Genomic DNA, 27,657 nt, shown 5'->3' with positions numbered 1-27,657 from the left:
ACAAGGTGCCTTCACCAATATCTCATTGCACCGCTTGATGGTGCCAAAACGTGTTTTGGTAAGGAAAAAAAAAATCAGAATTTCTCCATTCAAGAATAGCTTTCAAGTTTTCAACTTTAATTTTTATTGTGTTTCACACAGGTTTTAAGTTTATTAACTTTTTTTTTTTAATTTTTTGTAACTCTCTGCTGCATAGAGAATTGTTTGCTCATCTGGATGAAATGAAATGGACTAATGACAGCTAATATGGGTACAGTCAGCTTGTTTACAATGTTTGGGGTTTTCTTGTTCTGGTACCAATGTAAAAATAAAATTCAATTATCTTCATTATAGGAGAAAAGAAGTAAGAGACCTTGGTAATCACTAGATAAGGTGCTGTTTACCTTCTCACAGACATCACTGTAGTGAGTACTTTCCCTAGACTTCATGCTGAAAGCATACTAAAGTCATGCTTTTGTATTCCCTGTGTCCTGTAAATGAACTGCAAACACTGGTGAGCCAAATCTGAAATGTGACACACACTTATTTAGAAGGCGTAGTTTTTTTGTCTAGTGCCAATGATGCATTTATCTGAGACAGGAGCTTAAGGGTCTGGATAATGATGCAAACTCAAAGGTGAGATCCCACTCTTAAAATATGGCAGGGAAAGAGTAGATTGTATAAATGCTACCCCTGGTAATTCTGTTGCTGCATAGAGCAATGGAAGAGCAACGCAGAGACAACTTTTACTTTTCCTGCTTACCATGTGAGCTCCTGCTTCCTAAACACTTATAAGTGTTTCTCTTCTAGGATGAAGATTTCCTTAATTTAATTTTCAAGGCTATGATGAAGGATTCTTTGAATTCTTCACATCCAGTCTCTTCTGCTGTTCAGTCTTCAGAGCAAATAGAAGAAATGTTTGATGCACTTTCTTATATCAAGGTAACTGTAAAAATATTTGGAAACATTTGAAAAATTATGCATTAGCTATTGAAAACATGAATGTGGAATCATGAGCAAGCAGGCATGTATTGGCAAATGTTTGGGGGTTATTTACACCTAACACAAACAATGCAGGATTTCTCAGTGATGTTTCTGATCATCTACATAGCTTTCAGTTAGGAGAATATTATGTATGTGTATTTGTGTTCTTACTTAACATCTTAGTGAATGCTTCAGCACAAAGTATAGTACTCATGAAGATGTAAGTGTCTTTATCTACTGAGTGAAGTGACATATCCAGTTAGACATTTATTCTTTTCCAATAGCAGACTGTAACAAATGCTTAAGAAAAGAGTAACGACAAAACACTTCTTGAAGTAATCACTCCTTCTTATACTCTCTCCCTGCTTTAAAAAAGTCCCAGTATTTGAGAGACTTCCTGGACTGGAGGCTTGCCTCTGAAACGTAAAATTATTTTACTGCATGTCCTAGTTGTCTGACAGTTGAATATTTCTAATGTCTAGTGAGGGTTGTGTGTGAGGCTTATGTTACTAAAACCTCACAGTGCCTCATGTAAAAATGCAAAATTTTTATTCACACTGTCTCAGGTTTTAGATTCTGCATCCCGTGATATGGTAGTGTTGGAGGAAAGCCTTCTGTATGTTTTGGATTAGCTGACATTTTTTCCATCACTGTATTATACTGTGATTTAATTAGAAACCATGGGGACAGCTATTGTTTACTAGAAAATAATCAAATACTGACTCTTCCTCTGCCTGGTGGAATGCAGTTCCCATGACAGTCTTGGTTTTTCTCCTCTGATTTCTTTTGGCAAGTCTCAACTGATCAACACAAGTTGTCTGGCATCCTTGAGTAATCTGAGATGCCAAATAGACCTACAATAGTGTTGTGCTTCCATTTCTTTTGGACTCTTTTTAATGAACTACAAGAACAGAGATGTGTGATTTTCAGTTTACCTGGTGGCCCAATTGAAACTTCTCTATGTAATTTGAATGGAAATGTTCCCCAAGTGATTGGGTTGCAGTGTCAGTCAATTAGTTTGCCATTATATTTGGAGAATTGTTTTGTTTATTGCTACTAATAAGTACGTGCACATTCTGAATAGAATTGTACCAATCTACACCTTTGAGTTTAAGAGCTAACCAAAAGAGGTTTTGCCCTCGCTTTGTCAGAAATGGTGTTTTCATCGCTGCTTTCTGTGTTTCAGAGGATTTCATTGCATAGCTTCTCATTCATGCATGCAGTCTTCATATTCCACTGTGTTTGTAGCTTAGCTCTTGGCAATTTGAGTGAGAAGACACCTGCAATTTAGTCCCTAATCAGCTAAGGGTGGTCTGTTACTGAATTGTACAACTTAATTTGTTTTACTGTCCTGCCAACAGACACAGATTGGTAGGTGGCCTCTCCATTGTATTATCTAGAATAGGAATTATTGCAGGGTATTACTTTTAGCTTGGCTGTTTTGCAGACTATCAGTAAATCTAGCACCCATGGGTGGGACAAAATCCACCTGCAACAACAGAGTGTTTGGAAGGATATGACAGTAAGAGAAACAAAGTGGCAGAGCTGTAGTTGAAGTATGGATGCATGAAGAAGAGGAAATTATAACCATATTATTAAAAAGTACAGTAGGGGCTGTTCCTGCAGTTTGATGATAATGAATAACCAGGCAGCCTTCACTTTCCAGTAAGATGTTACTCAAATTCCAAAAGTTGATTTTGGAATGTGTGAGAACAATACGTGATCTCTTTAAAATCATCTTCTTTATTTCTTGTTCCTTTCTCAGCAATAGTGAGATTCCACTCTGAAAATATCAAGTGCACCTTTAAACGATTCAGAATGTGTGTCTCTCATCTGCACTCAGTTGTACAGTATGCAGGTCCTCAGGAGATTTACTTATTAGTGACTGTGAAGCATTCATGGCCATTTTGATATTAAAACTACTCAGTTACTACTTTTTCTTTTTTTTTTTTACAAAACATGGCTGTATTTAAACACTGACAAAAGGCACTTTTCCTTCTCTAGTCAATTCCAGCCTACCAAGTGTATCTCATTTTTTTTCTGTACTTTCAGGTTTTTGGTATAACTGCAGATCATATCACTGTTAAACAGTCTCACAAGTGCTATTCTTAACATATAGATGAGTATTGGTAATGAAAAAGGGCAGTTAGAAGAGACCCATTAATAAGAAGACAATGTTTTTCAGATGATGTTAAATAGAAAAAGTGTCAGATTCTTCTAGCCTGTTGTATAACTGTAATTTGAGCCTTTAAAATATTTTTTTTCCAAAGCAGCTGGGACAAATTTTCAAGCTGTATTAGTCTTTTGGTAACTGTATTTGGAGTTTATGAAATATTAGAAGAATAACAAAATAGAAAAGAATAGCAACTGAGTTTAAGGTAATTATTCAAATTATATTGTTTGGAATAAAATCTCCAGCTTCTGAGTTATTCTTCCACTGTGACATAGCTATAATATGCATATGCTTTAGATGGTTCTATAACTTTACTTTGCCAATTCATTTTCCTTTTTTTTTTGCTCCCTGCAGGGGGCTTCACTTATTTTGATGCTGAAGCATTATCTCACAAAGGATGTTTTCCGAGCTGGCATCGAGGTATACTTGCATAATCACAACTATGGAACTGCTCGTAGTGATGACTTGTGGGACAGCATGAATGAGGTACCCATCTTTGGCACACTGTTCTTTTCTTTCTTTTTTTTTTTAATTTCTTTAAGAGTGTCATTAATTTTTATTTATTTCCTTGTTTATGAAAGAAATAGGGTAATAGACTGCAGGTGAATACTCGGAAGTTTTTGCTTATCCTATTCCAAAGTTCTGTCATATAGATGTGGAGATTCCTGTAGCTGCTAGGACTACACTGAGTATCATCCCCAAAAAGCATTTTGAGTGGCTGTGCACTACCATGCATATCCATGTGTGTGGGCACATCAATATGGACCTATCTTCTCTAGAGTTACATTGGTAGTGTGTTAAGACCAGAATGAAAGTAATCAAATTCATGGAATAGCTGAACCCAACCTCTGCGAAGGTCTTGGGTTACTCTCTGCTAGTATAACTTCGTTTCAAGTGATAGCTTCAGTTTCAGCAGGTGGTGCTGGAATTGTAGGAAAACAGATTGCAGGGGACAGTTTAGTTCAGCAGCTCTCAAATTATAAGGCAGGCACAAGGCTGCATCTGATTTTAAAGTGAGTGTGTAGGGCTCAGGAAGGCAATGGCTTGGGCAGGAGAAAGCAAAGGCCGTGGGAGTCAGGGAGGGTGGGGAAGGAGGGTAGAGAAACAGCAGGAGTGAGAGGGCGAAGACGGAGGATCCAGGGAGATCAGCTTGGATAACAGAAAAACAGGTCTATGATATTCAGCAAAATGACTGGCTCTTTTTCCCTTTTGCTCACATTAATTATGCCTAGGCTGAATGTGCTTGAAAATTCAAACCACAGAAGTGTCATTTTCTTTGAACGTAAATTTTTGCATTAATTTTTCGCACGGCAAAATGCACGTTCACTTCTTAAGTCTTAACCTTCTGTATGGAAATGGAACAGAAGCAATCCTGTCAATCATAGTTGGAGTGAAGATGAGAAAACTGCATGCTCACTGAAAGAAAAATCTGTAATATGGCAGGGAAACTTTTGTATGCCTTGCCTGGAAGGAAAAAAAATGAAATCCATTTCTTGTGTTGCTTTCATTGGAGTTAGAAGCTGCTGTTTAAAGAAGAGGTGTCAGTAAAATAAATTATTGTCAATAAATTCTTGCTACTATGAACTATCAACCTATAATTTCTAATAATTGCTTTAATTTCAGGTGATCGAGAAGGATTCTGTATGAGAATAGAATTATTTCAGTGGGGCAAATTTCAGATTTATTCATGTCTCTGTACAGATTAGACACAAACCTTTCTGCCAGTCTTTGGGTAATGGACAGTGGGTAACATTAATGTAACATTGTAGTAATAAAGCTTGTGATAATAAGATAAAGAAGATTTAGGCAAGAGTGGTTTTGGGGGGAGTATGTAGAAAATAAAAAAAAAACCAAGTAGTCCTCAAATTCTATAAATTTGAAGCTTTTGATAGAGAGTTGCTTCCCTGGATTTGAAAGCCCTATTTAAAGTTTATAGCCATTCCTTACATAAATAATATAGTGTTTTCCCATGAGGGTGAAGTCTACATGTTATTCCTGGCTTGAACAGAGAACAGTGTGCAGTAGGATGCTGATGAGGTAAACTAGAAAAAGACACGGTAGAGGTTGGTAAAAGGTAAATGTAACTTGAATAATGATATATTAATTTTTTGTGTTCCTGATAGCTCAGCCTAAACCACATTTTTGCATGTTAGGGGACGTACTATCTTTTTCTGGGTGTATGATGATCTCTGCTAATCAAGAGATATGTAAACATTATAAAGTACTTGTCCTTAGTGGGGATGTTGTAGTACAAACAGTTCCAGGGAGATCAGAAGAGGTTGAATGTTAAGCTATTCAAAGGCTGGTAAGTGGGAGGGGAAAAAAGAAAAAAAAAAGAGTTATAAAGTGTATGTAGTTTTTGTGGTACAAACGCCATCACTTTATTTCAGATTCTAATATTCATTTCGTAATTAAAAGAAGATTTTTCAACCTGAAATACTCACATAATGTCTTCATACCAATAAGGAATGAGGAAGAGTAAGAGGGAGCTTGGGAGCTTACTGTAATTTTCTATTTTGTGACACTCTCTCTCCACTCTTATTACACACCAGTTCAACCTACCTGATGTTTCCAATCTGTCTTTCCACTGTGTGGCTAGGATCCCCTCGATTTAAAATAAAAACCACTTGCTCCCCTAAATTGTTGCTTATGAAATTTACAAGATCATTGTCAAATTGATTATTTACAGACACAAAATCACGCCACAACTTAATTGGTAAGTTAAGAAGGAAGTAAAGTGTTCTCCATTTTCTATTTTTCTTGTTATGTTATGGTTGTTTTTACAGATCACCAATGGAACGCTGGATGTGAAAAAAATGATGAAGACTTGGATTCTGCATAAAGGATTTCCTTTAGTCACGGTTGTCCGAAAGGGAAAGACTGTTTCTGTACAACAAGAGAAATTCTTGTATCGCGTGGAACCGGAAAATTGGACATCAGATGCAAGGTTATTACCTTCTTAATACCTTTTATCCATTAAAAGCAACTGCAGATATCTGTCTTAGATCTTGTACATCTGTCTCACTTGTGTTCAGGGGTTTTAGTGTTTTCTTTGAAGGCAGGTAGTAACAGAGAATTTGGCACAGAAATTCACACATCTAATACCTGCCTGAAGGTCGATGTCTATTTCCACCCAAGCAGCTGGTAAGAGTCTGTGACATCCTTTGTAATCTGATTTTCCTTTCCTGAAGCTTTTAAGCTTGATATAATGAGTTGGCTTTTAATACAAAAATGCAGATCTCATTGGTAAAGGTTTCTTCTAATTTAAGAAAGTTTTGAGTGAGTAACGAGAATGTGAAGAAAGGCAGGTTGCAGAAGTTTACAGAAGTTACAGATGCATATGTCCTACTTTAGAGCCTCTGCTTCTTCCTGCCAAAATTCAGTGTACATCTTGGGCTTTGTTAGAAGGTAGAGAAGCTAGAATCAAAGCCACCTTGGCTTCAAAATTTTAAGATGTCAATACCACATGACAACAAATGACTGAATATATAACAGAGGCAATATCCATTTTACCAAAACCTAAAAGGAAGTACATATGCAAATACTGAAGAAGCAAAGATGTGGCAGTTGCTAATTTTAAAATTTAGTTTGCTACAAATACAACTTATATTATGAATCTCAACAGTGTTTTAGTATTTTACAAACTAAAATATGTAAATGTGAATTCTCTGAGGATTTTGCTCGTTTTATTCAGCTGTTTGAAGTTTTAACAGGAGCTGAGTCCTTTACATCATCTTGCAGAAAACTAGGCCTGTGAAGGAAATTTATCTCTTGAAAAGTAGGAAGTTACAGGGCTTTACTTTATTTTTGTGATGTGAAGGAAGAAAAGCAATGTGTGGTTGAAAAGTAATGGAAGAAGGGAAGGATTGTTAGGCTTGGTAATTCTTTTTTTCCAGTTGATCTCAATTTTGGTCGTGCATGAAAAGGTTTTGAAGAAGAGCATTCCATGTGAAGCATACACAGAAGGGGTCCCTGTCAAAGTTAGATTAATATGTGCAACTTTTTTCATCCCACTCAAAGTGTTTTCTCTAAAGAGCCAAGTCGTTATCATCTTTTTGATCCTCTTTAGCTTTTATTCTTCCAGCTTGCAGTTCAGAGAAAGCCTTTGTGGTATGCAATTAATTATGGTTTATATTACCATGATGTGGAATTTGAGCCTAGTACTTCAACTTTTTTTTTAATTAAAATTTGTAAAATTTCAGGAAAACAGAACATTGGACTGAGGTGGAAATAATACTAAATGAATTTCTGATACAGCCAGAGATTTCCTGTCCATATGATTTTGGACAAGCTACTTAGTCCAGTGCTAGAACTGAGAAAGAAGTACAAGGAAATGTGCTGTCCATCAGGGGTCCTTATTGGGACCGGTGTGATTTGCAGTCTTCATCAGTGATGTACACAGTGGGATTGAGTGCACCCTCAGCAGATTTGCAGATGACACCAAGCTGAGTGGTGCAGTTGACATGCCTGAGGGAAGGGGTGCCATCCAGAGGGACTGGACAAGCTCAAGAAGTGGGTCCATGAGGTGTCATAGAATCCTAGAATCTCCTGAGTTGGAAGGGACTCACAAAGATCATCAAAGCCTAGCTCCTGGCCCTGCACAGTACAACCCCAAGAATCTTACACCATGTGCCTGAGAGTGTTGTCCAAACTCTTCTAGAACTCTGCCATGACTGCTTCCCTGGGGAGCCTATTCCAGTGCCCAACAACACTATGAGTGAAGAACCTCTTTCTAATATCCAACCTAAACATCCTCTGGCACAACTTCAGGCCATTCCCTCGGGTCCTGTCACTGGTCACCAGAGAGAAGAGATCAGTGCCTGTCCCTCCTCTTCCCCTCACAAGGAAGTTGTAGACTGCAGTGAGGTTTTCCCTCTTCTCCAAGCTGAAGAATTGAAGTGACTGTAGCCACTCCTTGAGTGGCTTCCCTGCTCTCCAGCATCTTGTTCTCCAGTCTGTACGTACACACAGAGTTACCTCATCCCGGGTGCAGAATCTGGCACTTGTTGTTAAGCTTCATACAGTTGGTGCCTGCGCAGCCCTCCAGTTTGTCAAGGTCTCTCTGCAGGACCTCCCTGCCTTTGAAGGAGTCAACAACTACTCTCAATTTAGCATCACTGGCAAACTTATTTAGTAGGTTAAGCAAGACCAGGTGCAGGGTGCTGCACCTGGGTCGGGGCAACCCCCAGTATCGGTACAGGCTGGGGGATGAAGAGCAGCCCTGCAGAGAGGATGGGCTCTGCCGAGTTGTACAAGCCAGTTGTATCCTGGGCTGCATCCAAAAGGAGCGTGGCCAGCAGGGCAAGGGAGGGGATTCTGCCCCTCTGTTCTCATGAGACCCCACTGGAACTCTGGGGTCCTGAGCAAAGGAATGATTTGTTGGACCTGTTGAAATGAGTCCAGAGAAGGGCCACGAAAATGATCAGATGCATGGAACACCTGTTCTTTGAGGATAGACAGAGAGTTTGGGCTATTCAGCCTGGAAAACAGAAGGCTCCAGGGAGATCTCACTGCATTCTTTCAGTACTTAAAGGAAAGATGGGGTCATACTTTTTAGCAGGGCCTGTAGCAACAGGACAAGGGTTAATGGTTTTAAACTAAGAGAGGGTAGTTTAGACCAGATATAAGGAAGAATATTTTTACAATAAGAGTGGTGAAACACTGGCGCAATTGATGCCCTGTCCCTGGAAACATTCAGGGCCAGGCTGGATGGGGCTCTGAGCAACCTGATCCAGTTGCAGGTGTCCCTGCTCATTGCAGGGGAGCTGAACTAGATGACCACAAAAGATTGCTTCCAGCCCGAGGTATTCTATGAAATTTATCCACTTCTCAACATGATGGGAATAAAAAAATAATTGCTGTACATACTGTGCATTTTTTCTTTTACCATATTCTGATTATATGAGTGAGATTTATACTTCATTATTTTACACAGCATAGAGTGGTTCTAGTATTATATATAAAAATGCTTAAATTAAAAAAAAAAAAAGAAAACAGGCCCTTCTAGACAGATAATATGTATATAATATGTCAGTAAATGTTTGTTTTCCTTTGCAGTTATCTGTGGCATATTCCTCTCACTTACATAACGAGTAAATGCAACTTTACCCATTGTACTAATGCATATTTACTGGATCAAAAGTCGGGTAAGTGACTTAAAGCTTTGGTAGCAAGTTCCTTAAGTGTTGTAGATTTATGTTTTTTCTGGGCACACCCTTACATAAGGTGTGAAGGTGAATACATACAGAGCACAAAATAATTACAAAGATCTGGAGGTCGGCACTGCTGCTGTTGTCATCATCAGAGAGTTGATTCCCCATAGCATTATATGTACAAATAAATGACAGCAACTGGAACAGAAGCACAGGTTTGAAATTTGTAAAAGCCCGTACTCTTTTCATCACAGTGCATACAGAAAATCTCTGAAACTCTACATCCTTTAGAGAGCAAGTAATATGAAAGTAGCTCTGCCAGTTTGATGAAATTTAAGGAAATAAGTTCCACTGAAATACTACTTATTTTCTTTGATTGTGTAAGAAAATGTATCTGGAACAGATGAGGATTTTGAGAATGCTGTTGTTGAATTTGAAACCTTTAGATCTTTTCACATACACTCTCTGGTTTTGGTGCAGTGATTAGTTTGAATCCTAAACTGCTGGTCTATGGGACTATTTTTATTCAGCCCTGTTTTTTTCCTTACCAAATGAGCAGTTACTGTGCACTTCTGTGTAGTGCTAAAATCACCTTGGCTGAGGACCTCAGCACAAGAAGGACATAGATGTGTTAGACCAAGTCTGGAGGAGGGCCCCAAAGTTGATCAGAGGGCTGGAGCACTCTCATGTGAGGAAAGGCTGAGAGGGTCGGGGTTGTTCAGGCTGGAGAGGAGAAGGCTTTGTGACCTAAAGGGGGCCTACAAGAAAGATGGGGAAATATTTACATCATAGTGACAGAACAAGGGGAAATGGCTTTGAACTGAAAGAGAGTATATTTAGGTTAGATATTAGGAAAAAAATTCTTTACTCTGAGGGTGGTGAGACAGTGGCACAAGTTGTCCAGGGAAGTTGTGGATGCCCCATCCCTGGAAGTGTTCAAGACCAGCTCTGAGCAACCTTGTCTAGTGAAAGGTGTCCCTGCCTGTGTCAGGGGGGTTGGAACTAGATGATCTTTAAGGTCTCTTTCAACCCAAACAATTCTGTAATTCTGTGATTCCTTTCCACTGACATGCATAGGTTTTTGCATTTGATTGAAGCTGGTCTGACTCATCACCTTACATATGTTGATGTATTTTCTTCTCTCCCCACCATTCCCCCCTGCGCCATTAAAGTTACTAGGCAGTGCATTTAACTGGGAGTTATATTTAATTCATAAACCTATTTCACACCTCTAATTTTCGAAATAAAACTACGCAAATTTTAAATCAAGTTCTTAGAGTTGATCTTGACATTTTCACTGTTTACTGATTTTTACAAACTGCCACTCCCCTAAAATTACATTAGAAATACTAAAACTAAGGTAAGTAGTTTTGCTTTATGTCATTCTGACATTGGTTTTACAAAATCTTCAAGCTATTCTTATTCTTTTTCGTTTGAGATGGAGTTTTTAGAAAAAAAAATCACTAATTATCAAAATGGAAAAACAAAGCTCTTTAATTGAATGTGTTCTTGATCTTATTAGAACTAGTAAGTAAGTAGCCTGATTTCATCATTTTTATTTCACTTTAAATGGCCCTGTTGCTAGTCTCATGTTCATCATATGAGTTCCTCATTCTCTGTAGAAAGTTGGATGTGGAGGATATGACAGTAGGAGAGATGTACAAAAGTGTTTGGGGTAGAATATTAACTAAATTTCAAAGGCCTTGTAGGTCCTGTGCAAATTGATGGTTTTGTTGGTCATTATGGAATCAACTGAAAGGAAGAACTTTTCCCAAAGCCTTTCTTTTTCTGTCCAGTTGACTTAGAAATTGGAGTGTGATCTTTCATCTACTTAAGGCCATCTCCATTTCTGCACTCCTTTTTATGATGCATGTAACTGCTCTTTGTGTGTGTGTGTGTGTGTATATATATATATATCTATGTATATATACGAAAGTGGATAAGAGAGATGGGGCTGTTTGAAAGAAGGACTGGACAGGAGAAAAATTACTGCACTAAGTAATTACCTGCATGGATGCAACACAGGGCAGGCTGTGATACTGTTCATTGAATAACATGTAGGAAGAAGGAGGAAGAAATACAATCTGGAATTTCTGAGCCTTCTTGTGAAACCTCTGTACGGGCTGTTCCTTCTTCATAGTAGGGGGAAATAGTGGGTGTAAGAGAATTTATTGTCTCTCTGGATCTAGTCTGTTTCATAGACTTGGATTTGAACAAACAATTGTTAAATATTTGTTTCTGCTGCTAACTGATTTTCTGTCCTATAGCTGTCATTGAACTTCCAGAAGAGGTGGAATGGATAAAATTCAATGTGGACATGAATGGCTATTACATGGTACACTATGCTGAAGACTGGAAAACACTCATTGATCTGTTGAAACAAAACCACACTGCTTTGAGTCCTAAAGACAGAGCCAACTTGATCAACAATATCTTCAGCCTTGCAGGGTAAGATTTTCATACTGGAAAACATATTTAATATATGTTTAAAGGTTTTTTAAGTCAAAAAAGATCATATTTAGTTTCTAGAGACAACTGCTGTGGAAAAGTTTTAATTCAGTCTTTGATAGCTTTGTTGGAGCTGTTCACCATTCACTACTATATTTTTCAAGTTCTTTCACTGATGCTTTCATACTGGTGCTAGATGTTATCTGCCTGTTTTTATAGCATGATCTATTTATTTGCATCACACAGAGCCACACGATAGCTTCTGTTTCAGGAAGACACTCTTTTCTTTAGTGACTGATAATCTGCCTAGCAGACTGTTTTCCTGTACTCAGTCAGTGAATGCTTCACTTTAGAAAAGTAAGCTATTTTCCTCTCAAATTTTTCCTGGATCCCTCTCATGTCTTTCACCACCACTGTCAGAGCAGGTGAGACTTAGCATTCTGGATGATCTCTTTGGGAGCTGCTACCTGTATCTGATATTATGATAAACATTTTTAGACATCATTGCCGTACTTGAAGGCATGTTAGTGGCTATTGCTCCTTTTCTGCAATCTTTCTGAAGTTAAAATATGAAAATCTCTGCATGTAAATTGTTTGTTATGTCACTCCCTCTATTCACTTATCTCTCTGTTAAAGTAATAGAAAGCATCACTTCTGATCTTGTTTCAGGGAGTGATTTTGTTTTATAATCCATTAAAATGTTTCTATTCGTTGACCCACAGTCTAGGAAGAGAGTCTCTGGAAACGGCCTTTGAGCTGATTGATTACCTTAACAAAGAGAACAGCACTGCACCGCTCACTCAGGCTTTGTTCCAGCTGAGTCACATATACAACCTTCTAGACAAAAAGGGCGAACAACATCTGGCAGCACGAGTCATGGTATGCCTTAGCTTTTTGTAAATTGTAATTTGAAATAATTAGCTGTGATGTAGTGTAATATAGTTACATTAGCTTTTTAAGTGTTGACTGTTGAATGTATCCAGTAATTTCACTAAGTTGGATAGGGATTCTGGAGAGTTGCCAGGCTTGCCTGCTTTTGTTAATGATCTCTTACTGAAATGCTACATTTCTTGGACCAGCTTCCTGCCCTCTCCTTCCCCCATTTCCACACCATACCCACATGCCCCAAAATGTTTTGTAGGAAGTGTAGTGCAGTAGGAACACAGTGGTGTCTGGATTTATCTTACAGTGCCTATAAAGGTCAGTGTAGTACAAATATGTAATTCAACAAAAGTCCACGACATTTTTCTTGTGCAGTAAAGTTATCCCCAAAAATTAGAGTGGTTGGAGATCATAGGTCTAATTGCTTTGTGTAGAGGCAGGAAAAAAAACCCAGAACTATTTTCTGTAAAAACAGGAACACATGAATGGTTGTCATTGTCCCATTCCAGTTGTATGCTAGATTAATACAATATAGTGCTACAGACTTAGCAATGAAATGAATACTGCAGTCTCAATTCTTGATAAGAATATGTTTTTCATTTCTCTGTTTACCATCTTATTATGAAGCTTCTTGTCTATATTCATGTGCTGGTTGAAAATGCTCCTTGCTGCTTTACATTGTAAAACATCAGTAAAGGGATATAGTCTGTAAGCAAAATCATTAAGTTATTAGGTAAAATAGCAGATGTTTTTTCTTTATGGTAGGTATGGATAATTAGCGAGTACTTAAGGAAAAATAAGAAATAAAAAGCACTATTATAACAATTTTCCTTATTTAGAATTATTTCAAAGTTTTTACACATCTGCTAGGACAAACAGCCCAAGCTATGGTTTACAATGCAGTGTCTGTGCAGTCACATGTAAGTTCAAAACTTCTCAGCTGAGATGTGGTAGCTGGTTGGATGCCTAGCTGTGGTTCTGGCAAGTTACAGAACTACAAAACTGAAGGGTGCTCAGCCCGTAGATAGATAAAAGTTGTTTCTTTGTGCTAACCTAAGGTATTATTAACTGTCACTTGGTGAAGTTAAAAGCAGTTAAACATACAGAAGTTGTAGTTAGTTGAGATGGTAAGCTGATTACAAGCAAGTCTGAACCATGGCTTGAAGAGTAGTCTTCAGTTTCCATGTGCAATTTAAGATGTAGACCTGGCCCATCTTTCAGATCTATGTAGTATCAGATACTTATTTCTACGGATAAGGAGTAGCATTTTTAAATTGGAATAAATAGATGAAAAAGTATCATGTTTAGCTTTTACAGTTCTAAATCTTAACTTTTTTTTTTCTTTTTTTTTTTAGACTAATTTTGTTTATAGAAAATAATTTTTGGAGGAATTAGCTATTGCTGGTAATTTTTTCCTCTTTTAGCATAGGATAGAGCACTTACTTGGAGATAAAATTGATCAGCAGCATTGGACAGATGATGGGACCTTGTCTGAACGAGAGCTCCGGTCGACACTCCTGGCTTTTGCCTGCACCCATGATATAAGAAACTGTAGAACAACAGCCATGGAGATGTTTGAGGGGTGGATGAAGTCTAATGGAACAGTAAGGTACCGCAAAAACTGAGCTTCCAGTTCTTTTATCTGTCTGTTTTCCTGTGACATTGCCGCCGTTGTACTGGGGGAAAATAGCACAACAAACAGAACAATCAAAAAAAAAACAAACCCACCACACCACCGACTGAGTATTGATAAAGCACTTCATTCTGTCTTTTACTGTTCCATATGTAAAAGTAATTGCTGTTTTAAGATGAGAGGGAGACTGTGCTAGACTTTGTCTCCAGTCTCATTAAATGTGACTGCAAAACCAGCCACAAATTGCTTCCATCTGCATTTCCTAAGCTGCATGCTGAATGAAGGAGGATTACTTAGTAGCAATGTCAAAGCACACCTTTTTGCCTTGCAGAATTCATTCTGTTCTGGATTCATTGTGCATTTTGAGCCATAGGAAATTACTCTATTTTTTGTGCAGTTGACCATGTTTTCATGTGACTAGTATGATTTACTCTTTCCTAGTGACTTAAAGTATTAGACCAGCATGAATTCAGTCCAGCAAACTATAACAATTGCTAAAGAATTAAATTTCTCTAAAGAAAGCTATCTCTTTCAAGTTAATCCTTTAGTTTTATGACTTCTTTTCCTTCTTTTCTCAGATGAGCAATTTTATGTCCCCTTTTTCTGTTTGTTTGTTTTGTTGCTTTTGTTTTTCCCTGTAGTCTGCCTAGTGATGTTATGAAAACCATATATACAGTTGGAGCCAAAACTAGTGATGGCTGGGAATTCCTCCTAAACATGTACTCCTCTTCAGTTTCTGAAGCAGAGAAAAGTAAAATGATTGAAGCCTTGGCCAGCACAGAGGATGTCAGAAAGCTGATCTGGTATGAAGGAGACAAAAAGTTGTATGCTGTGTAAATTAAAAGCATTAAAAATCTGCTTTGAAAAGTGCATTGTCTTTTCTGTACTGTTGAAAAAATTTCTGATTGCTAAAGAGAACCCATCCACATGTTTTGCACACGCTTCCATTCACATGAAGAATCGATATTTTTCACTTAAAAATAATTTATGTAAAAAAGCAGCACAAAAGACCAAACTCTGAGTATGCATTAAGAGAAAAAAATTTAACTCAAAGACTTTGCACTACCAATAACACAGAATTTCAGATTTTATGGTACAATTAAAAAATTGCAGATTGGTCTATAGAGCCTAAAAAGATTGCTATATTTTTATGACCAAAATAATAACTGGTTGGGGTATTTTTTTTCGTTTGATGTCTTTTGCTCTTTTTTTTTCTTTCTTTGGATGAGATTTTGACTTTATGTTGTGCTCCAACACCCCTCTATAGAGCAAATCTCAGACTGCACCAAGAACACTAAGTTGTCCTAGTTTATTCTTCAGCTTTCCTCTCTTAACTTTTCAACATATTATTTTTCTTTAACAAGTTGTTAAAATTTATTTCATCTTTCCCAACAACAGTGAAAATTCAGGTACTTGGTTTAGAGCCAAGGTCACTCTGATTTCTGGAAATTAAAGCTAAGTAAGTACAGTTTTTATGAAATGTAGCACTGCTGTGTTCCAGATGCCAGAAGGTGCTTGTTTGATGTATTATATAGTCTTTTTTGATCTAATTGAGGACTGTCAGAAAAACCATTTGAAAATATTAATTGATTTTTTTTTCCTTTCTCTTTTCATATGCTTTGTCTCCTAGGCTAATGCAGAACAGTCTTGAAGGAGAAGTCATCAGGTCACAGGAGCTTTCACATATCATAGTAACTATTAGCCAGAGTTTGCCTGGATATTTGCTGGCCTGGGACTTTGTCAAAGAGAACTGGGAAAAGCTTACACAAAAGTAAGGCTTGTGATGCAGTTGAAACTTCAAATTCACAGTGGCAAAAGCACCTGTTTGTTTCTTTCCAGCATAAGACAATAAATAGTTGCATTCGTATAAAGAGATTTGTATTAAAACTGTGAATCATGTTTTAAAATCTCAGTTTATGAATAAAACTTGCCACATAAGCTTTGAAGTCTCACCAGTCATTGATGGAACTTGATCTTCCTAGAACCTCATAGTAATTCTAAAAACAATCTTGATTTTAATTTCTCTTGAAAGGTTGCTGTCTCTAAGATGAGTGCTCTAGTTGCAGTATGTTTGTGTGGATCAAATGTGTTTAAAAGCAGACTCATGGAATTAATTCAGCATTTATTTTTTATGCCCTTTACAGCAGTCCCAAAACCAAATAACCAAAAATCCCACTTGCTTCAGAAATATATATTCTTCCTAACTGGCCTTTAAGGGTACCCAGCAGGAGAGCTGGCTCCCAAGTCTTCAAAAAGCTAACAGTAGTGGACACCTCTGTTCCTAAATCTCAGCTTTGACTTGAAACAATTATACATTGCTAAAAAAGCTTCCACTCAAAATTTCTGCTCTATCAAGCTCTTCAGTTATGCAGTTATGAAGTTACTGTGCTTGGAACACAACCTGGTTACCAACTGAATTACTGTAGAGCTTTGGAACACTTACCACAAATAGAGATCTTGGTATTCATAGTGTTATGTCCTCAGTTCTTTGCTGTTTGACCTGTGATAAAAGTTTGACAGTTTTCCATGGCCTTTGCTCTGAAGTTCCATTTTCAGAGGGAACAGGGAACTCGAGGCTTGGATTTCTAAGACCATATATTTCTTTTGAAAAATAAGATATGTAAAATTGAATTTGTGCTTCTAATTATTTCCCACTACTAAACAAAAAAGGAGAAGTAGAAATAGTTGAAAAGAATGTGTACATATACTGAAACTGCATCTTAAAGTGTCTCCTAGTTAAAAATATTTGTTTGCCTTTCAGGTTTCACCTAGGCTCATATACCATCCAGAATATCGTTAGCTGGTCAACTTCTCAGTTTGCAACAAAGCCGCATCTGCTTGAGGTTGGTGGCTTAATCTACCAGAAAGGGTTATTTACCAGTGCCAGTGCTGTTTTCATTTAGTTGAGGGATGAGGAAAATGCAGCTTTACCTGTTATTTATATCCTTGAGGCCCTTCTGGAAGGATATACACATCTGTTGCTTTCCCTATTTCACACATGGCAAATATATGCATAACCATGTGAGAGGTTATATACTGAGACTGTGACAGAGGTGAGTTGTAGAGTTGAACCCAGTTATTGGTTTATACTGTTTTGTTTTCCTGTTCACTGGAACACACTGTCTCCCAAAATAATGATTTGATCTATAGACAGTTTTGGTCTAGATTTTGTAAACAAGGTATGCTTTCTGCATCTCTGGAATGTGGTACCGTGCTGTAAAAAATTTCTTTGTGCTATTTTTAATGTCAGCAATACCAAGGAGCTATTGCAGAAGTTGAGTATTGGCTAAGAACTGGGTAATAGCTGTTAGAAAGACTGTTGTCTTCCCTAACAAGACCTCGAATTTAATATGTCAAGAATGGTTTAAAGTTTGGATTAATGTTTTTGTTAAGATATTTTGGTAGACCTAGTTGTTTGTGCTTTGATCTATAGTATTTTAAGTGTTAGCATAGACAACTATAATGATGAGTGGGTGTGGGGACCATTCCAGAATGCTGAAGAGGGTTGCTTGCAACAGGACTCCTTTTCAGAACTCTTAAGTACTGTCTGTTTGCTTTGCGAGGAATTTGATAAGTAAATGTCTGTTTATTGCTGAAATAATTTATTGAAACCAAACGAGTTATTACTGCTGTATCCTTGAAAAATGCTTTCCTTACATTTTGGGAGCTCCTTTGAGAGTTTTGCTTACTGCATAGGTGCAAATGATTCTCAAAAATGGATTTCCTGCAACGTATACATAGCCTCTGCTTCTGAACATATTCGTGTGGCCAGTATTGATTTTAATTAAAATTTTATTTTTCTTTCTTTACTCTTGCTATGCAGGTGAAGTCATTTTTTGAGTCAAAATCAGAGGAGAGTTCTCAACTGCGCTGTGTAAAAGAAGCAATTGACACAATTCAGCTCAATATCCAGTGGATGGAGAGGAATTTAGCAAAGCTGCAAGAACTGCTCTAGTGCACATAATACTGTGGTGTGTCTGCCATTTAGGAGCTCTGTGAACAGTTACTGTGTTTCCTTTGCAAAAGCCAGGGTGAAATCAGGCATCGCTGCAACGTTGCACTATTAAGGAGTCTAGATAGCTCAGGGCATGTCTCAGATAAATTTTTATTTTCCTTGAAGCGTTTTTGAGCAATATGTAAGTATTTACCCTGAAATGGTTTTCATCTATAGACCAAACGTCTGCACAAATGATTAAATATAATTTTATATGTGAAACTCACACCCTTTCCTTTGGAGCTGTGTTGTAGTTTCTTAGCAATGGGTCAGTGTTGACAGTCAGGTCAGAAAGAAAGAGTTACCATGAACTATTACTTCTTTGCAGACTCTCATTGAGCAGTAGATTTTTGTTTAATGCAAAACTGTATGTGGTTTCCACACTTGTAGATATAGAAGCTATTGTGAAACAAAATCGTATTTCAGGTACATAAGTAGTAGTGAATCTTAAAAAACCATACAACTGAGGCAAAATAAATGCAATTCCAATTTTATTTAAGTTTGGGCTTTTTATTTTCATGGTGTTCTTTAGGAATTACACATGCGAAAGTAAATCTCATGCTAATAGTATACACTTTGGTGTATGAAGTGGCTGGATAGTAGTATGGAGAAGAAGAAACAGATAGCAAAACCAAGTGTTTCAGAGATAGGATTCCCAGAAGCAGTGGTGTGACCTTGGAACTTTTACTCTGAATTTATCAGATAGTTTTGAGAATCTCATAATGAATCACTGAACTTTAACTGATTTTGCTGTATTGGTCTCTGACCAGCTGCACAAAACTGTGTTTTTCCGGGTTGGTTCATCTCTTAGACTGACTACTGATTTATGCCCTTTTGACTGCTGATTTTTAATTTCACCCCTTGTTGCAGAGGGTTTGCAGTTAATAGATATGTCAATCACTTCATTTATGTAAACTTCTGTTTTTTCATTGCCTGATAACTTGCAGATCACAGTATAATTCGTGAACATTGCTCATTCTTTATGACATAACCTTTAGGAAAGCTTCTAATTTAGATTTTAATTTTTTGTTTTTCTGCTGTTGTGAAAAATTCTGTGAGACAAATCCTCAAGGTCTTTTACAGAAGGGGAACTAAAACTCTATTGTGCTACACTAGAAAGGCAAAATACCTGCAGTGCAGTCTGTGTCTTTCAAAAGTAGCAAAAAACCCCATTTTTTAAGTATGGCATATGTATACAACACATGCAAGAGTAAACGTACCTTTTATCTGGAGATCTCTTCTACTCATTTCACTACCAGTGTGTCTTCTGTGGACTCATGCAAGCAGATTTAGAACTGTTGTTAAATTATGGAATGAGAATTGCAATCAAGTATATTCTTGGGAGTTTTTGTACTGTTATGTGCTATTGCTTTGATCCCTCCTTTATTTTAAGTCTTCGAAATCTTTACAGAAATATTTTTTCCATCTTTGTGTATTTTATGTGTATATGTGTGTGTATATATGTATATATGTGTATGTGTATACATATGTGTGTGTGTATATACACTTTCACTTTTCTGTCCCTTTTGTCTCCTCATATGCATTTTACTTAATCCCTGGGCACAGTATTGAGTCTTATAAAATTTAATATCAAAACTGTGGAAGAGGATCCCATCTTCCTCCTGATTTCTGCTGTGGAATTTTAAAAATTTACTATTCTATTCAAATACTTTAGTGATAATTTTGAAGAAATAGTATGGAGCTGAGTTTTAGACAGCAAACTATACCAAGAAAATCTGGAAGGCTGGGGAGGTTGTTTTAATTTTACTGTTAGTTGCATATGCATACTTTGGTGTGTCAATTGTAGAGGTTTTAAAATTATTTTTCTGTCATGGAATCTCCAACCCAATATTAAAAAATTGTACTAGTGTCCTCTTTCCATAAGAAATGCTTAAAGGTAATTCTCCCTTTTTGAGTATACTGGGAATTGATGAAGACTGAAATGGCTAAGAGCTGGTGCCTGGTGGACAGCCTTTGCTGGCAAGGCTCATGTTGGACAAGGGCTTAGGGCAGGATGAGGGTCTGGAAAAGAGTGGCAGTGCAAGACAAAGAGCAGAACCAAGGGGTTAGGAGGGCTGTGAAAGCTGAGGTGAGGTAATGGCTGCCACTTCTGCCTGAGAGCCAGAGAGAGCTGGGTGTCCCATTAGCTGGGTTCTTGTTAGGACTAGTGGGAGGGTTAAGCTTAGCTATAGGTGCAGGACAAAAAGCAAAGCCCCAGTGTTTATGGGGCTATGAAGGAACAGCCAAGGGAGCGTGAGGACATTCAAAAGCTTTTGGTCTAGGCCATGAAAATGAGAGCCACAGCTGGCTCCCTGTTGGAGCTGGGATCTGATAAGGGTTAATACAAGGGTGAGAATTAGACATAGGTACAAGAGAGAGCCCTGCAGTATTTGTGGGGGTGCAAAGGAGCTGCAAAAGAAAGGTGAGGGGTACCAAAGCTTTCAGACTTGGCCACATTTTCTAGGGAGCCATTGCTGGCAGAGTTTGGGGTGGACCTGTGCGTCATGATGTCAGTGACCATTACAACGTGCGAGAGCAAACACTGAGACCCACTGCAAGTTTGACTGTGAAGGGTCTGCCAATGAAAGGTGAGGATTGCCAACACCTCTCACTCCTGGCTACTTCTGTTGGGAGCCCTGGGTGGCTGGAGTGTGCTTTGGAGCTGGACCCTGGGTGAGACTGAGGTGGTGGGTGAGGGTTAGGCAGTAGAGCAACTGCAGAGCCCCAGTGTTATTGGGGCTTTTAACGAGCTGGCAAGGGAAGGTGAGGGCTGCCAAAAGCTTTCAGTCCTGGCTGTTTCTGTGTGAGAGCCCTAGCTGATGAGTCAGTTTTGAAGCTGACCTCTGGCTACGTTTGTCATGATGTGGAACAGGATTAACTGCTAGAGCAATCACAGAGCCCTGGTATTGGTGGGGCTGCAAATGAGCTATCAAGGGAAGCTGAGAATGGCCAAAAGATTTCATTCTCTGCTGCTGCTCTAGCCTGTCCTACCCAACTCTACAACAAGCCCATGTCCAAAACAGAACCTTGCCAGCAATGACTCCCAAATAAAAGTCCCCAGGAATTAAAGCATTTGGTAGCCTCTTCAAATCATCTCAAATATTGGGGCTTTATTATTTGTCCCCTCAGATGAGACTTCTGAGCACCTAGTCCAGTTGCACCTTGAAAACATCTGGTGATGTCAACTCCACTACATCCCTGGGGTGATTGTTCAGGTGAACAACTGTTCTCACTGTAAAAAAACAAATTCTTTTTATATCAAGATGAAATCTCTCCTGGTGCAAGTTGTACCCATTACTCCTTCTCTTCTGCTTGTGGATCATTGTAAACAGAGAACCTCTTTCGTCCTTGTAGTTGCCCTTTGAGTGCTGAAATTCTGTGATGAGATGAGGCCCCCCTGAATCTTCTTTGGGAGGATAAGACCTAACCCATTCAGTCTTTCCTCTTCAGACAAGTTTTCTAGGACTGTCTCCAATCTGTCTGCATTTTTCTTGAACTGTGGGGACCAGAACTGGACACAGTACCTCAATAGTAAATAATGCTGTTACCAATTTGAGAAAATACAAAAGTTACTTTGCACTTGTAACCTTCCTTAGAGTCATAATCGTCTCTGAGTGTCACATGTTGTCTGCCACTCCTTCCTTTTCACACTCTTAAACAGTGCCACTTTGTCTCAGATGAACAACCAGCCCCATAGACCGGCTTGCAGAAGGCCCCACATAGTGCCCACGTAGCTCCAAGGTGATTGATGAATGCCGTGGCTTGACTTACAGTGGTGGTCCTGCTCTCTCAGGGTAGAGTCCTCCTGTTTCTCTTTCCAATGCTTCCAGCTGTGGGGCTGGTGATGCCAATGGCTCTGCCTCTCCAATGGCATCTGCATGCCTGTGTACAGGATCTGGTGGTCTGCAAAAAAGTGGCATTTACTTCACTCGTGATATGGTGGAGATGGTTGATGCAGAAGGCACGGTTAAATCTGCATCCATCCCAGGAGGAAACACCAACTTCTCTTAATTTTATTTTCACTGAATCCCTGAATGCTACAGACCATTTCCAAGGCCATTTTACTCAAGCTTTGCAACAACAGAGCAACAGCAAGTGCTTCTAAGAAGCGTCCTGAAATTATGGAACCTCTTCTCAAATTTAAGCTTTGGCTGGATAACTCAGACTTCCTCATGAAGCCGCAGCAGAAAGTAATTATTTTTTAAATCTTTTTATGGCACAGTGCAACAAGAAAAGGTCAAATCAGTCCCATGATAATGAACTCAAGAACAAAAGAAAGAAAATCACAGCCCCCCATCAGCAGCCATCACATCACTCTTCTGACCTCTCCAAGCCAGGAGCAGCCTCTATGAGAAATCAAGCCATGAATTATCCAGCCCCATGGCTAAAACTCACACCAGGGCCTCTGTGGGGGCTTTTTTCTTTGGTTTAGAAGCTGTAATATTAAAAAATTGTGAAAGTGACTGCGCTTATTTACGTAGTAGCACAGCACAGTTTGCTGCACATGCTGTGATGCTGAGCTAGGGGTCTTGTGGGGATTTTGTGCAATGGACAAATGAACTGGGGCGGTGACCCTTCTAACAGGATCTAAGCAGAGACTCGCCTTCCAACTCTTCCTTCTCGTAGTGAATATTGGGAGCATTGCTCGTTCTTCCCTGATCAGTCGCTGCCTCTTCAGTGTGCCTTTGTACAGCAATGAGAAGGTAAAACCTGGGGCTGGGTGTGTACAGCTCCCCTGTGTCCTCCCAGCCATCATCCACCTCTGCCTCCGGGCGAGTCCATAGGCATCACACCTCTACGTGCCTCCTCCTCCAGGCACGGTTCTAAAAACATGGACATGCCATAGTAGTTTTTCTCATATCCAAATAAAAAAGCCCATAACATCATATAACACATGCAGTGGGAATCTGGAAGTGTTTATTACAAGGGGAGAGGCTGAAAGTTTCAGACCAAAAATAAACCTCCTTTTTTGTTCCTGTGCTAATGAGAAAAAAAAAAAAAAAAAAAAAACCACAAAAAAACCCCAAACAAAAAGCCACACACAAAAAAACCCAAAACCCCCTTCCCCCCAAAAAAAAACCAGCAAAAAAACAAACCTAAAAACAATGCTTTTGGCCACAGCAAGTTCCAGTCTCCCAATGTGACACTCCCAATGTGCAGGACTCACTAGATTGCACTTGACCACGAGGATATGGCCATCCACAACAAAGGCCCTCAAGAACCTGCAAGGGGGAAGCTGCTTCTTCAGCCCAACAGAGCGCAGGCTTCCCTTGGTGAAAGCACACTTTTCATGGAAAACTTAATTTTTCTCTGCAGAAACCAAAGGCTGAGAGCTAAAGCCCACTTTGCCAGAAATACCAGTGCCAGTGCTGCATGAAGAACGTTGGTGCCTTAAAAGCTAAAGGAAAACTAGAGGAGCAAACTGAAGTAAGTATTTTTGCTTCTCTTATCCCTTAGTAACCAAGGATGGGGAAGGGGATTACCAGAGTTACTAAGTTCGAAAAATAAAAAACCAGCCACATCTCACATTCAAGTCCAACATCAGCTTGAAGAAGGGCAGTCTAGAGCATAAGGCATGCTACGGAGGGATGGACAGGCTGTGGCACAGACTGTAGTGAGCCATAACCATGTCCTTCTGGGACAATGCCTGCTGATCCAAAGGCAGCCTCAGTACCAAAGGCCTCCTCTGTCCTGCCCACGCTCCTCCTCTGCATGCACACAAATGCTGATGTGGACTTAGTTGTTGTTGTTGAAATAAAGTTGCCTGTTTTCATCATTAACCATGTTGGCAGTCCCACTCAGTCTCCTGTGCCCTCGAGGCCAGGCCTCCCTGGGCTGACACCTGCAAAATGAGGCTGCACAGGCAGGCAAAGGGAAAGGGCACAAAAGGGAGCAAAGGGAAGATGTCCCTCCAAAGGGCTGGAACCGTGCCTGCTCAGAGAGGAGGCCAGGGGTGCAGTGGAAGAAGGGAACACAGGTTCTAGGGCCTTACAGGTCTTGGGGCCGGCAGCTGGAAATGCACAGTGTCTTAGGCTGCTGACCGGTGGGATGCCTCTGTGTGTGGGTGTGTGTACAGCACACCAGGGAACTGGAAACTGGACTCGGGATGTCTGGGCAGGAACCTTCCAGCTCCATGGTCTTCCTTTAACTTGATCAAAGGAAAGCTCAAAGAACTCTTCTTGGTCATCAAGGAGAGCAGCTTATTGGCTGTAATTGAAATGACAATCCAACAGCCAGGGTCTGCTGTACCTGGGGAAAAAGGGGGAAGCTGTTCAGCAGTCAAATGGAGGCAACTAAATAAGCAGGCTCAACCCTGAAGGGGCTCCAGTTTCTTCCCTTAAAGGAAAAGAATGTTTAATTAGAGGTGTTCATAGTTAGATTGTAAACACCACCTAAAAAAGCTTCGGCCCAGAGACTGTTGCATTTGCTAGTTGATTTTCTTGTCTCAAGAAGGGAAACAGTGTCACAAAGTGCTTTTAAAAACCTCAGTGTGGGACTTTTTGTTGTTGTTGTTGCCACAAATTCTGGACCAGTTCCTGATGACAAGTAAGAAGTTTATCGTTGGCAGAGTACTGGCACAGCTTGCCCTGCAACTGTTCAAGGCCAGGTTGGATGGGACTCTGAGCAACTTGATCTGGTGGAAGGTGTCCCTGCGCATGGCTGGGGGTTGGAACTAAAGGATCTTTAAGGTCCTTTCCAAGCCAGACCGTTCCATGGCTCTATGACTCTACGTTACCCTTCTCCCCCTGCCTCCAGAGGCCACCACCATGCCCAGATCATGGAACCAGCCCCTCTGTGACATCTGCCCCAGGCTGAGGGCACTGCCAGCAACTCAAGTGCTGCGGACACTTTGTTGGCAGCTGTGCTGGAGGAGACAGGCCCTCACTCCTTGCAGCTGACTTGTGTCGCTGGCAGCGATGATTTTGCTGCGCCTGCTCATCCTGCTGGCCCTGTGTGGGGCCGCAGACGGCACATCGAACACGTGCGGGTAAGTGGCCCCAGGTTCTGGGAGGGAGCCTGGGCAAGCTGTAGGGGCTACCCTGAGGGTGCCTGCTTGTCTCCGTGGCTACACCAGAGCTTCCCAAACCCCAGGTGGGAGCCTCAGCCCCTTGCCTGCACTCAGACTGCTGGCACAACTCATCTACGGGGCTGAAGCAGACACAGGGCAGACAGACACACGCCCCCACGGGGTCCCCTGGCCCTGCTGGCCGTGCAACCAGTGCCCTGTGGGGAGGGAAGCAGGCTGCCCTTCAGCCTGAGCAGCATCAAGCCCTCAAGCAGGACAGTAATGAGCTTCTGCTTACAGACAGGTCTGCGGGCTCCGGCCTGCGCCCTACAGCACGATGCGCATCGTGGGTGGCGTAACCGTCCGGCCAGGAAGAGGGGCCTGGGCTGGGATAGTCAGCATCCAGAGTCTTCGGACAGAAACATTGTTTATGCATAACTGTGGAGGGACCATCATCAGACCACAGTGGGTCCTCTCAGCTGCCCACTGCTTCATCAACCGCACAAAGTAAGGAGGACCAGGGAAACGGGATATCCCCAACACCCAAGCCGGTGCTCTGTGCCCAACACCACGTGCTACTCCCATCCCATTTCCTTGTAGCATGCCCAGTGCCTGGGCACTGTGAGCCCAGCTGAGAGACTGCTCAGGGAGAAGGCTGGGCTCGTGTCCCTGCTTCCTAGCAGCCTCCAGCTTGGCATTTCTGGAGCCTAAGCCATGCGAGTGCAGTCACCCCCCCTGTAACTTTGCTTTCCTCTCTGCCTTGGGCAGCAGAAGGCAGGGAACTGGTGGGCTGCCACAGCACATGGCTCTACTCCCTCTCAGCCCTCTCTCTGTCTGCCTTCCAGTCCCCTCAGCGAGTGGGGCGTGCTGGCCGGGCTCACATCAACTGCTGAGTCGGGGCCTCACGTACAAATACGCCGGATCAAGCAGGTGAAGATGCACGAGCTCTATGATGGTGCCCTGCGTCATGACATTGCCCTGGTGGAATTGACGCAGCCCTTTGAGTGCAACCCCTCTGTTCAGCTCGCTTGTCTACCTGGTCCCGCAGTGAAAGTGGCGCCTCTGAACTGCTATGCTGCTGGCTGGGGTGACACTGAGGCTAAAAGTAAGTTTCCCAAAAGGACCTGTGCCCTGAGGGCAAGCTTGGCACAGTGGGGAGAGATGGGTGGGGCTTCCTGACAGCAGAGGCCAAAACCAGGGTTGGGCTGCGGGATGTATGCCTCTGGAGAGATGGGACAAGCCTACTTCCCGAAGCCATACAGCAGTGACACAGCACTCCAATGCCTCTCCAGAGACAGAGCCAAGCCCCAGGGAAGGGCTTCACCCCCAGACAGGTCAGGGGAATGGACAAGGAGCTGCTGGGAACTCATTCCTTTCTCTGCTCACAGCTGTAGATTCACCAGCAAGGCCCTTGAAGGAGACCAAGTTGCACCTCATTGACACCCAGCTCTGCAACAGCACCGATTGGTATGGAGGGATAATCGAAGCCGACAACGTGTGTGCTGGGCATGCAAAGGGTGGCACGAACACCTGCCAGGTAGGAGCGTGCTACGAGTCATTCAGCCCCCGTCAGCACTGCTCAAACACAGTTCCGCGTGTGCTTTGCCTGGCCAGCTGCCCTCCCAGCCCCGAGACCCCACCACTACTGGGGCTTCCCTCCCCTTCTCCTTCCATGGGTCCTTGCCCAGTTCCCCCCTTGTCCCAGCTGCCTGGCACTCTTCCCAGAGAGCCTGCCTAGTGCTCTTGGCAGTGCAGAGGTCCAGATGCCAACCCTGGAACATCCGCTTTCCACACTTCCAGGAGCACTGAGCACAGAGGACAGAGAGCCCTACCTTACAGACCTGTAACCTGCTCCCAGCCATGGTTCTGGAGGCCTCAGCACCTGAGCAGAACCTTTCCCTGCCAGGAATCCAGCTCTGCCAGGGATTGGGAGAGCAAAGGAGCCACCCCTATGTGCTGACAGGGACCACTCAACACTCCCTTAATCCTCTCTGCTTTGCTGCAGGGTGACAGCGGAGGGCCTCTCATCTGCAAAGATAGCAAAGCTGACATCTTCTGGGAAGTTGGTCTGACCAGCTGGGCAATAGGTTGTGCCAGACCCAAAAAGCCTACAGTTTTTGTCTCCACTCAGTACTACCACAGCTGGATCATGAAACACATTGGCCAGAGCTCAGCTATTCCAGCGCCAGTGCAATCCTGTCCGTTTCCACGTAAGAAGCTGCTGCAATTCTTTGATCTGCTGCAGGAGCTCTTGAAGTTCCTAAAGGCAAAACCAGCTTGAGCAGCAGGATGGACAGGCTGTGGTGCAGGCTGTAGTGAGCCCACGCTCCTCCTCTGCATGCACACAAATGCTGATGTGGACTTAGTTGTTGTTGTTGAAATAAAGTTGCCTGTTTTCACCATTAA

At 41.1% G+C, this 27,657-nt stretch overlaps 2 protein-coding genes and 1 long non-coding RNA gene across 5 annotated transcripts in view; 2 read left to right on the top strand and 1 right to left on the bottom strand.

The window, feature by feature from the left end:
* LNPEP (leucyl and cystinyl aminopeptidase) overlaps positions 1 to 18,744 on the top strand; it is a 54,228-nt gene extending 35,484 nt beyond the window's left edge. For both annotated transcript variants that reach the window (XM_064642558.1, XM_064642557.1), the window contains 11 exons: positions 790 to 921; positions 3,491 to 3,622; positions 5,923 to 6,083; positions 9,194 to 9,282; positions 11,556 to 11,736; positions 12,459 to 12,615; positions 14,043 to 14,227; positions 14,893 to 15,054; positions 15,882 to 16,022; positions 17,013 to 17,094; positions 18,075 to 18,744. In XM_064642558.1, the coding sequence (XP_064498628.1) occupies positions 790 to 921; positions 3,491 to 3,622; positions 5,923 to 6,083; positions 9,194 to 9,282; positions 11,556 to 11,736; positions 12,459 to 12,615; positions 14,043 to 14,227; positions 14,893 to 15,054; positions 15,882 to 16,022; positions 17,013 to 17,094; positions 18,075 to 18,206 (1,554 nt within the window). In that variant the 3' untranslated portion in view covers positions 18,207 to 18,744. The remainder of the gene's footprint in view (positions 1 to 789; positions 922 to 3,490; positions 3,623 to 5,922; positions 6,084 to 9,193; positions 9,283 to 11,555; positions 11,737 to 12,458; positions 12,616 to 14,042; positions 14,228 to 14,892; positions 15,055 to 15,881; positions 16,023 to 17,012; positions 17,095 to 18,074) is intronic.
* LOC135407491 (uncharacterized) lies at positions 18,604 to 24,749 on the bottom strand. Of its 2 annotated transcripts, XR_010426892.1 has the most exons (3): positions 24,495 to 24,749; positions 22,570 to 23,068; positions 18,604 to 22,148 (listed from the first exon to the last, which is right to left on the bottom strand). It is a non-coding gene; the product is annotated as an uncharacterized LOC135407491 (long non-coding RNA). The 2 variants fall into 2 exon arrangements; XR_010426891.1 differs by lacking the exon at positions 24,495 to 24,749 and having other exon boundaries at positions 22,570 to 23,235.
* A 368-nt stretch (positions 24,750 to 25,117) lies between these two features.
* On the top strand, positions 25,118 to 27,657 carry LOC135407490 (acrosin-like). Its single transcript, XM_064642559.1, has 5 exons — positions 25,118 to 25,233; positions 25,552 to 25,758; positions 26,097 to 26,356; positions 26,640 to 26,788; positions 27,257 to 27,657. The coding sequence occupies exons 1-5, from the start codon at positions 25,163 to 25,165 to the stop codon at positions 27,530 to 27,532; spliced, it is 963 nt and encodes a 320-aa protein (XP_064498629.1). The 5' UTR covers positions 25,118 to 25,162; the 3' UTR covers positions 27,533 to 27,657.

This window comes from Pseudopipra pipra, chromosome Z (genome assembly GCF_036250125.1).
Source record: "Pseudopipra pipra isolate bDixPip1 chromosome Z, bDixPip1.hap1, whole genome shotgun sequence".
Classification (NCBI taxonomy): Eukaryota; Metazoa; Chordata; class Aves; order Passeriformes; family Pipridae; genus Pseudopipra; species Pseudopipra pipra.
The sequence above is the reverse complement of the archived record's forward strand: the minus strand, read 5'-3'. Positions and strand labels throughout refer to the sequence as shown.